Source organism: Acomys minous (assembly GCF_964271855.1).
Source record: "Acomys minous genome assembly, chromosome: 1".
NCBI classification, from domain to species: Eukaryota; Metazoa; Chordata; class Mammalia; order Rodentia; family Muridae; genus Acomys; species Acomys minous.
The window spans coordinates 89,494,929-89,507,786 of NC_140483.1; the positions used below are offsets into that span (position 1 = coordinate 89,494,929).

A 12,858-nucleotide genomic window follows, 5' to 3' on the forward strand; every position below is an offset into this window, starting at 1 on the left:
ATCACACAAGGGTGGCATCTCTGCATTGAACATTAGTGTCACGCAAAACTGGAACATTACAAAGATGACTTTCTAGTTGCTAATCCATCCGACATCACCTTTTCCCAGAGACCCTCACCTGGGACATGTTCTATAGCTTATAGAGGTTATACCGCAATGAGTAGAAATATGAACATAAAAGGTATCTGATCAGGAGGACCTCAAAGGACACATACAAAAATCACTGGGGAAGGAGAGAGTATGTGTAACTATACTGTGGTGACAAGTAGGTTGTTTTTCGGCAAGAACAAGCATTATGAGTGGTTACAATAAAAGAAGAGTGGCAGGACTTCTAAAACTAAAGTTTTGTAAGGGATTCGGGCAACCCAATGGTAAGAAGATAACTCAAACAGTGGACAAGAGATCTGAGTGGGTATCCTAGTTAATGCTACTGATGCTATGATGAAACACCTCGACCTAAAGAAACTTGTGGAAGAAAAAGGGTTTGGCTTACGCTTCCCCATTTGTAGCCCATCATTGAAGGAAGGTCGGGCGGGAACCTGGAGGCAGGAGCTGATGCACAGGCAGTGGAGGAGTGCTGCTTACTGGCTTGCTTCACATGGCTGGCTCAGCCTGCTTTCTTTTTTTTTTTTTTTTTTAACTTTTTTTTTCTCCTTTATTAATTTATTCTTGTTACATCTCAATGGTTATCCCATCCCTTGTATCCTCCCATTCTTCCCTCCCTCCCATTTTCCCCTTATTCCCCTCCCCTATGACTGTTCCTGAGGGGGATTACCTCCCCCTGTATATGTTCATAGGGTATCAAGTCTCTTCTTGGTAACCTGCTGTCCTTCCTCTGAGTGCCACCAGGTCTTCCCCTCCAGGGGACATGGTCAAAGGTGAGGCACCAGAGTATGTGAGAAAGTAATATTCCACTCTCCACTCTACTGTGGAGAGTGTTCTGTCCATTGGCTAGATCTGGGTAGGGGTTTAAGGTTTACCGCCTGTATTGTCCTTGTCAGCCTGCTTTCTTATAGAACCCAGGACCACCGGTCCAGGGATGGCACCACCCACAGTGGGCTGAGCCCTCCCCTACTGATCACTAACCAAGAAAAGGCCTTCCAGCCATATCTTGCGGTGGCATGTTCTCGACTGAGGCTCTCTCCTTTCTGAAGACTGTATCTTGTGCTGAGTAGACATAAGACTATGCAGCACAATTGTCAACTTTACACACAGACATCAATATTTAGCCATAGCCTTTCCTTTCTAGTTCATCCCCCCAAATCACATATTCACATCACAATATGAACATCACGATATCAAATATTCCTAGTTTCAAAAGTCCTACCATCTTTAAGTTATCTTTAAAACACCTAAGCTTTTTTAAAACCCAAAGTCTGTAAAACTCCAAAATTCCTTTAAAAGCTGAAAGTCTCTCAAACTGTGGGCTCCTGTAAAATGAAAAACCAAAACACTTTCTTACTTCAAGAGAGAAGAACCAGTGCAAAGTCACAATCTGAACCAAGCAAAACCCAACTCAAAGTACGTAAATGACTCAGTGGACACCTGGGGTCCACTTGTAATCTTCTGAGCTCCTCCGAAGGGCTCTCTGCCTATGCAGCACATACAGACTGTCTCCTAGGCTCAGGCCAGCTCCACTTCACACCTGGTTGGTGGTCATCCCACAACACTAGCATCTTCCAAATGCTGGCATCACCTGCTGCAGCCAGGTTGCACTTTCACCAGTTGCCTCTCCTGGCTTCTCCTCAGGGACTCAGCCTCAGCAGCTCTCCATGACCTCTTCATGCCTTCAAAGCCAGCATCACCTGGGTAATTCTTACACTACAAAGTTTGAGATTCATCCATCATAAAGGACAGCCTTGGCCACCTCTGGAACACAGCTTCTGTGTGCTGACCCTGAGGCAACACTTCCCAGGAGACTTTCACCTCAGTGACGCTGGTCTCCTCTTAATCATGGCTGATCCTTCAGCTCCAGCTGGTCAGCATCCATTGTCCCGGCAAAGCAAAGGTTTTACTTTAGTAAAGCAAGGTCTCTTGTTAATTCCAGCTGCTTCTTCAACTCCAACTGGTCAAACACCACATACTCTTCACACAAAGGACCCGTTACAATCTTTGCTCCCCTTTGAACTTTCCCAAGCCGGACCTCCACTGCTCTCAACAGTCTTACCTTTCAAGCTCCTACAGAACAGTCCACTGAACTCTTACTACTCAGTGGATCTTCTAGCCCAAAGCTCCTAAATCCTTCCACAATCCTCCCCAAAACAAGATGATTAGGTCTGCCACAGCAACGCCCCATGATCCTTGTACCAGCCTCTGCCCTTAGTTAGAGTTACTGTTGCTGTGATGAAACACCAAGACCGAAGCAACTTGGAGAGGAAAGGGTTTGTTTGGCTTAAGCTTCCACATCACCGTTCGTCATGGTAGGAAGTCAGGACAGGGACCAAAGCTGGACAGGAACCTGGAGTCTAGAACTAATGCAGAGACCACGGAGAGATGGCACGTACCGGCTCACGCAGCCATTTTCTCATAGAACCGAGGACCACTGGCCCGGGGTGACACCACCTAAAATGGGCCCGGCCCTCCCCTCCCACATCAATCACTAATTAATAAAATACCCTACAGGCTCATCAACAGCTGATCTAAGAGAGACAATTTCTCAGTTGATGTATCCTCCTCTCAGATGACTCTAGTTTGTGTCAAGTTGACGTAAATCTACCCACCATAGCAGACATTTCTCAATACAAGAGATGTAAGCAACAAACAGGCATATGAGAAACATAAGACATAATGTATTTGCAAATTCAATCAGTAAGTATCCAAAATGGATGCCTCAATGAAGAAAAGGTGGCACATATACACAATAGAATATTTTTCGGTCTTTAAAAGGAAAGAAATTGGGGCTGGAGAGATAGCCCAGTAGTTAAGAGCAGTCGTTACTGCTCTTGCAGAAGACTCAGATTCTGTTACCAAGCATCTACATGGCAGCTCACAACCATCCACGTGGTCTCTGTGGACTCATTCAGACTCACACACATGCACATACAGAAAAACAAGCAAGTCTTAAAAGACAGTCTTAGCTAGGTGTGATGCCACACGTTTATGATCCCATCATTTGGAAGGCTGAAGCGGGACCAACTGCAGTCCGGGCCAACTTGGATTGTGGGTCCACCTGGCCTACACGTGAGAATCTGTCTCAACTAACTCTCCTCTCTCCTCCCTCTCCCCACGGCCCCCCCCATCATTTGCAAAAATGTGTATGAAATGTATGCATCACGTATGAACTAAGTTGGGCACACAAAGGTATATGTCATATTATCTCACATGTCAAACCTAAAAAAGCTAACAATAGAGTAGGATGGATGTTACCAGGGGCTAGTGAGGGATTTTATTGCAAGGATATAAAATTTGAGCTAAAAAGGGAGAAAAGTTCTAAAGAACAATCATACAATGGAGTAGGTCTACTTCTGTTGTCTGTTGTTAGGTTACAGGTTCTCAAGTCTCATCTAAGAAACCTTTCTCCTTTTTATTATTATTTTCTGGCAGGGCTAGAGGGCCACACCCAAGACCTTGGCCATGCTAGGTGGGTACTCCTCCACTGAACTATACCCTCAGCCCTCGTGTAAGCTCAGTGACTCTGCATTTTGAATAGAAGGCCCCGGCAATTCTGACAACTCTGATCTATATCAGTTAATATTTCCTTAAAATTAAAAATGTGGGGCGTGATGGCTCTAGCATTTAATTCCAGCATTCAGGAGTAGAGCAGATAGATCTCTGTGAGTTGGAATCAGCCTGGCCTACCAACAACGCCAAACAGCCAGAGCTACTTAGAGAGAGCCTGTCTAAACAAACAAACATGCTAAATGGAAAAGGATTATATTTTATAAAGAACAAAAGTGCCACGTCAAACTTAGAAACACACAGACTGAAAACTCGCTTCTTGGGGCCAGCAGGTAAAGGTACTTTCCAACCAGTTTAATAACCCGTTTCTATCCTGGGGCACACAAGGCTGAAAAAGAGAACCAGTTTGTGCATATTATTATAGTTATTGTCTGTCTGGGCATGATATTGACACTTGCTTATGGGACTCTCAGAAAGAAAATTCCTCTCAGCACAATCGGCCTCTAAGAGTAAAACGGAAGTAAAAGAAGATAAGAATAAAGGGTTTCCCACTCTTCGGAGATGTGGAACGCCAGCCCGGGGAGCTTCCCAGCACCCCCTAGGGAGCATTGAGTACCTCACCTCCTTTCTGGTAGCAAGACACAGAGGAGGGAAGCAGGAGGGGACTAGTCAAGTTGAGGCAGGGCCAGCACCAGTGCCCTGACAGACTGGTTTGTGTGCCAGCTGCTTCAAGATGTACCATACTGCAACAGCCAATCCATGCACTGTTTTCTAGTATAAACCTAATTACTTCCGCCCACCCCTTCTCAACCTGAGGACACCTGTCCATCTATAGTGATCCCAACAGACTTCATCATGTGGTTTTCATGTGCATTCATTGTATGCTTCGCATACTTATTTATTATCTCGGCTATCACAACGGCACCATATCCATTCGTTTTAGAGAAGTTTCTGAACACCCACGCAGGTTCCAGGCACTATTCTAAGCACTGGAGACACAGCGATAGAAACAAAAGTTCTCTCATTCCTACTTAGCTTGGGATATAAAAGCAATGAAATCCATAGCCAGACTGTGCGTATATGGGAATGCAATAGCAAGCAACTCAGAGAGGTAGGAGAGGCTGCGTCTGAACCCTTGTGTTTTATGGCACAAAACAAGGCAAAATATCTGTATTTCAAATGTTCCAGTCTGTCTAGCGATCAATCTCTCTCTCTCTCTCTCTCTCTCTCTCTCTCTCTCTCTCTCGCTCTCTCTCTCTGTATATACATACAGATATATAGTTAATGGAACTTAGGGAAACACTGACATGGGTGCTATCTAGTATTCAGCACCGTATAAGACACACATTGTGGCAGCCGGTGGCGCATGCCTTTAATCCCAGCACTCAGGAGGCAGAGGCAGGTGGATTACTGTGAGTTTGAGGCCAGCCTGGTCTACAAAGTGAGTCCAGAACAGCCTAGGCTACACAGAGAAACCCTGTCTCAAAAAAAAAGACACATTGTCCAAACTTTCTTAGTTCAGGGGAGTAGTGGAACAAAATATTGAGAGCGCACACACACACACACACACACACACACACACACACACACACACACACACAAGCGCGCGCGCACACGCATGCACACACACAAAAACAACCCCCCAAAACCCCACAAACTTCGAAGCCTGCAGTGCACTCACCAACACATGTTGGAAATATGTCCTCATTGTTGATCTGGACCTCGATCCAATCCATGAGCAGATTCATGTACTGGGGAGCCGGCAGTGCAGTGGGTTTCTTATACTTGAGGTCATCCTGCCACCGATACTCATATTTGGGGCCCCCTGACATCACCGGGCAGGTCCGCTCGGTGCAGAACTCGCAGATGGTGCCGTAGATGAGGTTGATGCGATTGAAGAAGTCCACCACGTGGACGGCCACCCAGTCGTTCTGGTCCTCCCCGCTGGGCAGCTGCACAGCTGCCCTCAGGTCCACACCTGAGTTGAGGGAGGCCTGAGCTCGTTTGTGCAGCTCAAACCTCTGGGTGCCGGGTTCAAATTTCCTCTTGGGCCGGAAGGTCTTGTCCTTGTTGAACACTTGCTTCAGGGCTATGGACATGGTCTCCTCCTGGCCTTCCTTCCTTTTGCAGGAAGCAAAGAGGCACTTGGGACTTTTCAGTGAGAGGTCACAGCCCAACAGAGTTTTCCACTGCCAGCCCTTGGGCCCCAGTCTTACAGCCTGTAGTTTTAAACTCTATTTTAAATGGCTCCTTCCATTGTCCTGTTGCATGACCTCCAAGGGAACCTCATGTTCCTTCCTAAAGACGGAAAAGAAATGGGAACTTGTGAGTGCATTTATGAACTAACAAAGGCTTGTGTTCAATTTCCACATGGCATTACGGGGTGTGCTGAGTGCCTATGCGTCTAGGTATATGAATGTGGAGTGTAAGCTATTGCGCTGTGGGCTGCACGGTACTGCAAATTATGCAACAGAGGAGGAAAAGATGCTACCCCCCTCTTTGTGGTGAACATCAAATCTTTGCTGGCTCTTGTGTGATCGTAAGCTGAAGACTTCTCCAAGGTACTACAGTGTAAGTCAATGATTCAGTCCTATTGCCTCCTTCCTGCAGACTGGTGAGCAAGCATAGATTGTGTCTGTCTTCTTAAACAGAGGCGATGGGACCAGGTGGCTGTTATACCAAGCTGGCTAAAAAGAACCAGGCGTTTGCATCAGTTGAATCTGTAAGAAATGACAGCTGTGTGGGAGTCATATGTAGTGACTCAGAAAGGTATAGAGCAGAGCTGAGAGAGGACGGGGTGGGGAAGGAACAAGAGGGGAGGGCAAAGAAGAGGAGAAAGAGGAAGAATAGGAGAGGGAGGAAAAGGAAGAGGAAGAGGAAGAAGAAAATTAGGGGAAGGAAGTAGTTGCAACAGTGGCTATTGAAACAGAGCAAGATAGCAGGAGCCCAAGTCGCCAGGGTGAGAAGAGCACAAGGCAGAAAGAGGCAATAAGAAAGGGAAAGTGGCTCCTTTAGTTCCCGACAATCCAGGAAACGGTCCTCATGCTCCTGAAAGCTTAGCTGTACTTCTTAGCGTTGGGATACATTTGTTTTTCCGGGACTGCTCAAGGAAGTCCTTCATCTTAATTCAATTGATTTTAAGTTAGTTGTTCCGTTTCAGGGAGCCCCAACTACGGTAGCACTTGCTACCTCTACAATGGAACCACCCTTTATGTTCCTAACAGCATCCTCTGGAGATCTTTGGCATGAGTTGTTCAACAGAACTCTTGCTCTGACAGTGCATACGTTAGAAGGACTGTGGTACACTCTTGACACATTACTGGCTTAACAGCATCCTGTAGCCTGAAGGAAGGCACAGTTGGCACCAAATCTGACTTGCTAACCGCTTGTAAAGGCACTTTCCACACGGGCCCTAAACTCTTTCACCCTTTCGTTCCTACTCATTCATGACACTCCCTAACCAGAGCTCTGTCCCTGATTCATTTTATACCCACATTCTCCAAAAGCTGCCAGGAGAGAGTGGGTTGAGATGAAGGCTCTCCCGTGGTAACAAGTCCACTCAGGACAAACGGGAACAAAGTGAGCGCAGAGCTGACGCCAGGCTCGGAACAGCCACCACAGAATCTGGCACAGAGGGTTAGAGTACCAGCTCTCTAAACTGCTTTATTCACACCCAGAAGGGGTTCCGCCACCTCCTATGTGTGAACATGGCTGGGTTTAAGTCATTAACACCGGACTATGTTCCCAAAGATATCTTTTCAAATTTTTATATCAGCGTGCACAGTAGTAGATTATATCATGGCATTTTTAAAACAAAATTTGTTTCTGTTCATTTTTTCCCCCTCAGATATCTGATTCCCTCTACAGACTGTGCTCTTTGCTCAGCACAGCCATGGTCCTGCCATGTGCCCCTTCTACCTCTCCCACAGATTGCTACTCCCATCCCCTCTCTCCGCCTGCCTGCCCTCTTCCTAAAAGCTTCCCCCACCCCACACACCCCCACACCCACCCACCCTCAGGAATGCTGAGAAACATCTGGGAAATGGATCTCTTCTCTCCTTCTCATGTGACTTTAAGCATTCACTCCCTGTTCCCACAAAAAGATCCATGAGGAAAAAATCCACATGACACCATGCAGGAGACCTTTTAAGAAGTTATACTCCAAGGGATGCCGAACTATCAGCTACACGGATTTCAATACCAAAGTCTCAAAGTCTTGGCTGTGGACACGTGCAATCTCTTTTCAAATGAAAACCTTCTTGGGGCATAAGCCCAGAGTGTATGAGACTGCACATTCAACCCCAGTGCACAGAAGAGGAAGGAAGGGAGAGAGGGAGGGAGGGAGGGAGGGAGGGAGGGAGGGAGGGAGGGAGGGAGACTCCTTGAAGACTTAGTTTGCCTCATAAGAGACTGAAGAAACTTGAAACTTTAAAAGGTTATTTCCAAGACAAACTGCGCGAGTGAAAAGCTGGAAAGGTGGAGACGGAATGGTGAGACTTTTTCCTCGCTAAATGAGCAACAGTCCCTCTTTGCAGCTCAGTAGTGACAGGCGGCTATAGCAAACAAGACTGGCTGTTCCTGTACTGATAATGAGGGTCTCGTCAACTCCCATGGTTCTCGGAGCCCTGCTCCTCTTTCCCAGTTCCATGGCCCTTGGGTCCTCTGCTTCTGCTGCTTGTGTGACCTGTAGTGTCTGCTCTCATGGACACCATCAACAGATCTGTCTGATGTCCTAGATGGAAACACGTGAATAGCAATGATCTCATCAGATCCCCCAAAGCTTCACGCGATTGTCACAAACATGTCAAAAAAATAACCAAACCTTGCTAGAATTGTGAGAAGTTTTTTTTTCTTTATTCTAGTAATACTTAAAGTAACAGATTTTTCAAGATCTCAGTCGCATTAACTGGAAGGACATTTATCCCAAACTTTAATCAGATTTAAAATCAAGCTGGGTGTGGTGGTGCATACCTATAGTCCCAGCACTCAGGAGGCAGAGGCAGGCATATCTTTTTGAGTCTGAGGCCAGGTCTCACTGGTCTAAGTGAGTCCAGGACAGCCAAGGCTACACAGAGAAACCTTGTCATGAAAAAAAAATCACCATCTAGGGGCAAGCGAGATGCATCATGGGATGAGAGTGTTCTCTAAGTGAGCATGATGTCCTTAGCTTAGGACCCAAACATCTGTTTAAAGTCAGGGTGTGACCAAGCGCATGAGCAGGCCCCACCTAGTGTTTACTACTTGAATCTGCCACTCACAAACTCCACTCTGTTCTGGATCCTTCACTAACATTTCTGGTTCTCAACTCATTTCCCCCGCCCCCCCCCCCCCGGCATGGTTTCTCTGTGTAGCCTTGGCTGTCCTAGACTCACTCTGTAGACTAGGCTAGTCTCGAACTCACAGAGATCCGCCTGCCTCTACCTCCCGAGTGCTGGGATTAAAGGCGTGCGCCACTTTGTGTGGAAGTCATGGCCATGTCAGATACAAAGAGACTGAGTGCTAGCTAAGTTAAATAATCTGCCAGAAGTCAGAAAGATGATAGGCGGTGATTTGAACCCATATTTCTCTGCCCAAGATGTATGTGATGTTTTCCGCTGTGGGTATTTTACAGTCCCATGGACATCTTCAGGTACCTTTTAAGCACCTCATATCAAGGGTCAAAGGGTCTCCAGAGCAGGTGGTCCTATTGGTTGCATTTGACAGGAGTGCTGGTCTCCTGGCAACCTAATCCACATTACCAGACGTGCTGGAGTAGTCAGACATGGGCAGCCTCTGCTGGTGTGAGAACCCACAGTGGAGTTATTTATTCTGAGGAGAGTGCCCGTGGGACAGGTGGGTTCCCTATGTGTAAAGACAAGGGCAGTTGGGATGCATGAGAAAAGAACCATCACACCTCTGAATACTAAGCAAGGGTAGCTTTCTATGTATTTTTCCAGGTGTCAGAACTATGCTGGTGTAGAAACCTAAAAGAGTTTTATGGGGGGGGGGGGGGGGAGAAGAGCATGGTGGATGCGCCTGGCCTTGAGATCCTGCCCATAGTGTGTCTTTCATCCAATTCAGTGGTTACCACTAGCCAGGGTTCTGATCTCAGATACTCGGGAAGCTGAGCCAGAGGACCCAGAGCCAACCTGTATAACTTAGCAAGTGCCTGTCTCAAACCTTTTTTTTTTTTTTAAAGAAACAAATAAAAGGCTGGAGATGGAACTCCGTGGCAGGGCACGCTCCCAGCGTGTGCAAAGCCCTGGGCTCAATCCCCACTGATGTTATAAAAACCAGACCAGGCTCTATCCCATGTTAACACAGATACCTGAGGTTATGTTAAAAGCAGCATCAAGTTGGTACTGCAGACAAGCTCTAAATGACGTCAGATCTACTAATCCAAAAAACATAGGTGATATGGTGTATCAAATATGAAGGCTCTTGGGTTTTTCCTCAGACATAGGATATCTAAATCTGCACTTTAACCACACCTCACAGGGAAACGCTTGGAGCATTAGGTAGGACGGATGACTGGCCGGGCAACTAAAGCGATGAGGACATAAACTTGTTCTTGTGACTTTTGTCAACAGTTTGCTTCATAAACAGGGTGCGGAGTTGAACATGTGTGTTGGGGAAGAATGTGAAGAGCCTCCCTGTTCTCAGCCCACCTGCTTTGCTTGAGTTGCTCGTTGCCAGGTGGTGATAGAAGGATAGAGGGTGGGCTGAGGGGTGGGGTGGAGGGGTGGGCGGGAGTTCTGATCTGGATGGGTCTGATCACCCAGCACCTCCAGGCCTCATGGAAAACCATTGGGTGATGCCACAAGGAGAGTGGTTCCTGCCACTGTAACCACATGCCAGAAGTTTCTTAGGCTAATAATGACATAGTGGTTGTTCTTCGTCTTTGTCTAGTGTTTGGAAAGAAAAGAACAAGTCATAAGCTTTGGGCCCTGGATAGAAAGGCTAAGAAAGTTCTGTTGTGAATAGCACCCATTATAATGCCAGCTCTCAATAAATAGTTGAAGCCAATTGCTCATTTAATTAAAAAAACTTTTTACTAAGGCCTGTTTATTCAGCAGACACAAGACTAGGATGCATAATTAATTAAAAATTGGCCTCTATCTATTGGTGTTCAACTTGTGGTCAGTCTGAACTTCCGCTTTTCATGCCCCAAAGCCTAACACACGAATGTGGACGCAGATGCCATTCCTTCAGTGTGTCACTTGAGTTAGGAATGAAAAAAAAAAGCACTAAGGTCTTTGGAAAGAGAAAAACGGAAATCCAAATAAACAGCATAAAACTGACAGCCGCTCCATGTGTTCCCCATATTTTCTGCTTAATAGATCAACTTCAGCAATAAAAAAAATGCACAATGAAAATATGCAGAGAGAACGCTGCTGCGCTGTGAGCTAATGTTGACAGGGTAACTAAGCAACGCTGGCAGGGGAACGGCAAGGAAGTTCTTATTTTTCTTTTCCTATTGATGTCTTCTGCCTCATTAGTTGAAAACTCAAGAGTCCTTGCCAGGGATAAAGGAAGAACTGAAGCAACTCTCCCACTGACTCCTGAGAAACGCATCTTCTTTGCCAGCGACCACATCTTAGAGGCCATCCTGGCGAGGCAGGAGAGTGACAGCGACAGGAAGAGGAATGGAACTGATGAATGCTAACAATTGGAAGTATGTGGTGGCAGAAGATGTGCTGGACAGGACAATTCACTGCAGGAAAGCCACAAGAAAAATGGCCCCCAGCAGCCCACGCAGAGGAGGCAGAACCTTAGCTGGGCTCTCAGAAGCTGGACCAGTGATGGGTACAGAGCAGACCTCACTGAAGATTTGTTGAGCGCATTAGTAAACTGCATGAGTTGAAGACACTTCACACTAAACCAGAACCACAATAGTGCAACCAAACTGCAGCTCCTAATTTGAGTTATTTGGGGGATCAATCTCAGCCTCGGTATGCTCATAGCCAGAGCCTGAATATGAATACACCAGTTACTTAGGGGTGTTCTGTAGTGACATGGCAGCTTCCCGCAGGGGAAGACACCTGTCCACTTACCTTTCTAACAGGCTCCTCCCTTCCTCGGTGCTATCTAAACTTTCACGCTCAGAACTGACGAACAACCATGGTACCTTCCTCCCAGCATACTTTTCTCACTGTGGCTGAAATAGTCTACAGAGCTTTTCTCTTCCACTGTCAATATTGAATAAGTTAGGTTTTAAGAGCTGGTGTGTGTGTGTGTGTGTGTGTGTGTGTGTGTGTTGAACATGTGTGTGCCTGTGTAACTGGAGGCCCGAGTAGGATGTCTAATGTCCAGCTTTATCACGATCTTTCTTATTTGAGAGTTTTTTACTGAACCTGGAATGAAGCTGCCAACCAGCGAGCCTGAGAGGTCCTCTGTCTCCACCTCTCACAGCACTGGAACTGCGGTATCCAATATAATCATGCCTGTTTTCCATTCAGGTAGTCATGGAGCATACCATGGCCAATGATACTCTCTCTTACTCTTATAAAAGAAGAGTGTTTACTTAGGGCTTACAGTTTCAGAGGGTCTGTGGCAGGAGGCAGGCAGGCGTGGTGCTGGAGCAGTGGCTGAGACACAGAAGGGAGGGAGGGAGGGCAGAGGGAGGGAGGGGAGAAATGGCAGAAGTCTTTTGAAACTTTAATGCCTGCCCTCAGTGACGCTTCTGCTGGAACAAGGCCACGCCTTCCAATCCTTCCCAATCAGTTCTACAAACTGCGAATCACGTGTATCAAGTCTTCAAACACATGAGCCTATGGGTGCCATTCCCATTCAAGGCACCACAATGAGGTCCAGGAACTTAAACCCGGGTCCTTATACTTGCACAGTTATTACTCCTACTCCCTGAGCTATGACATCATCTGATGTTCATAGGCGCCTCTAAAGGATGTACTCACAGTTTCCTGTCTACCGACCGTTATGCATCCCTGTACTCCGTACTTTCACACACCACCAGCAAACTGGAGATTCCTGCCTCTGAGGAGTAGCTTTGCCACCTCCACCTCACCCCCAACACACCTTCTCAACAACTCAGAGCTGCTTCACCCTTGCGCTCTGTTGGATTAGGTGAGAGAAACCCTGTGTGGCTAAACACAGATGAAGTCAGGAAGAGCAGGTGCAGCCCTTGTTCACCCCTGACCCGTGACCCTCTCTGCCCTCATCCATAGCTCTTCATTGGCCTGTCATACTCCTTGACACGTCATCTGCTTATTTCTTTAGCCGCCGGGAGAGACCCTCTAGCAC

General features: G+C 46.8%; 1 protein-coding gene across 1 annotated transcript in view; it reads right to left on the reverse strand.

The window, feature by feature from the left end:
• MOB3B (MOB kinase activator 3B) overlaps positions 1 to 12,858 on the reverse strand; it is a 181,230-nt gene that overhangs the window by 105,038 nt on the left and 63,334 nt on the right. The window contains exon 2 of the mRNA XM_084778398.1: positions 5,300 to 5,916. Coding sequence (XP_084634524.1) covers positions 5,300 to 5,717 — 418 coding nt within the window. The 5' untranslated portion in view covers positions 5,718 to 5,916. The remainder of the gene's footprint in view (positions 1 to 5,299; positions 5,917 to 12,858) is intronic.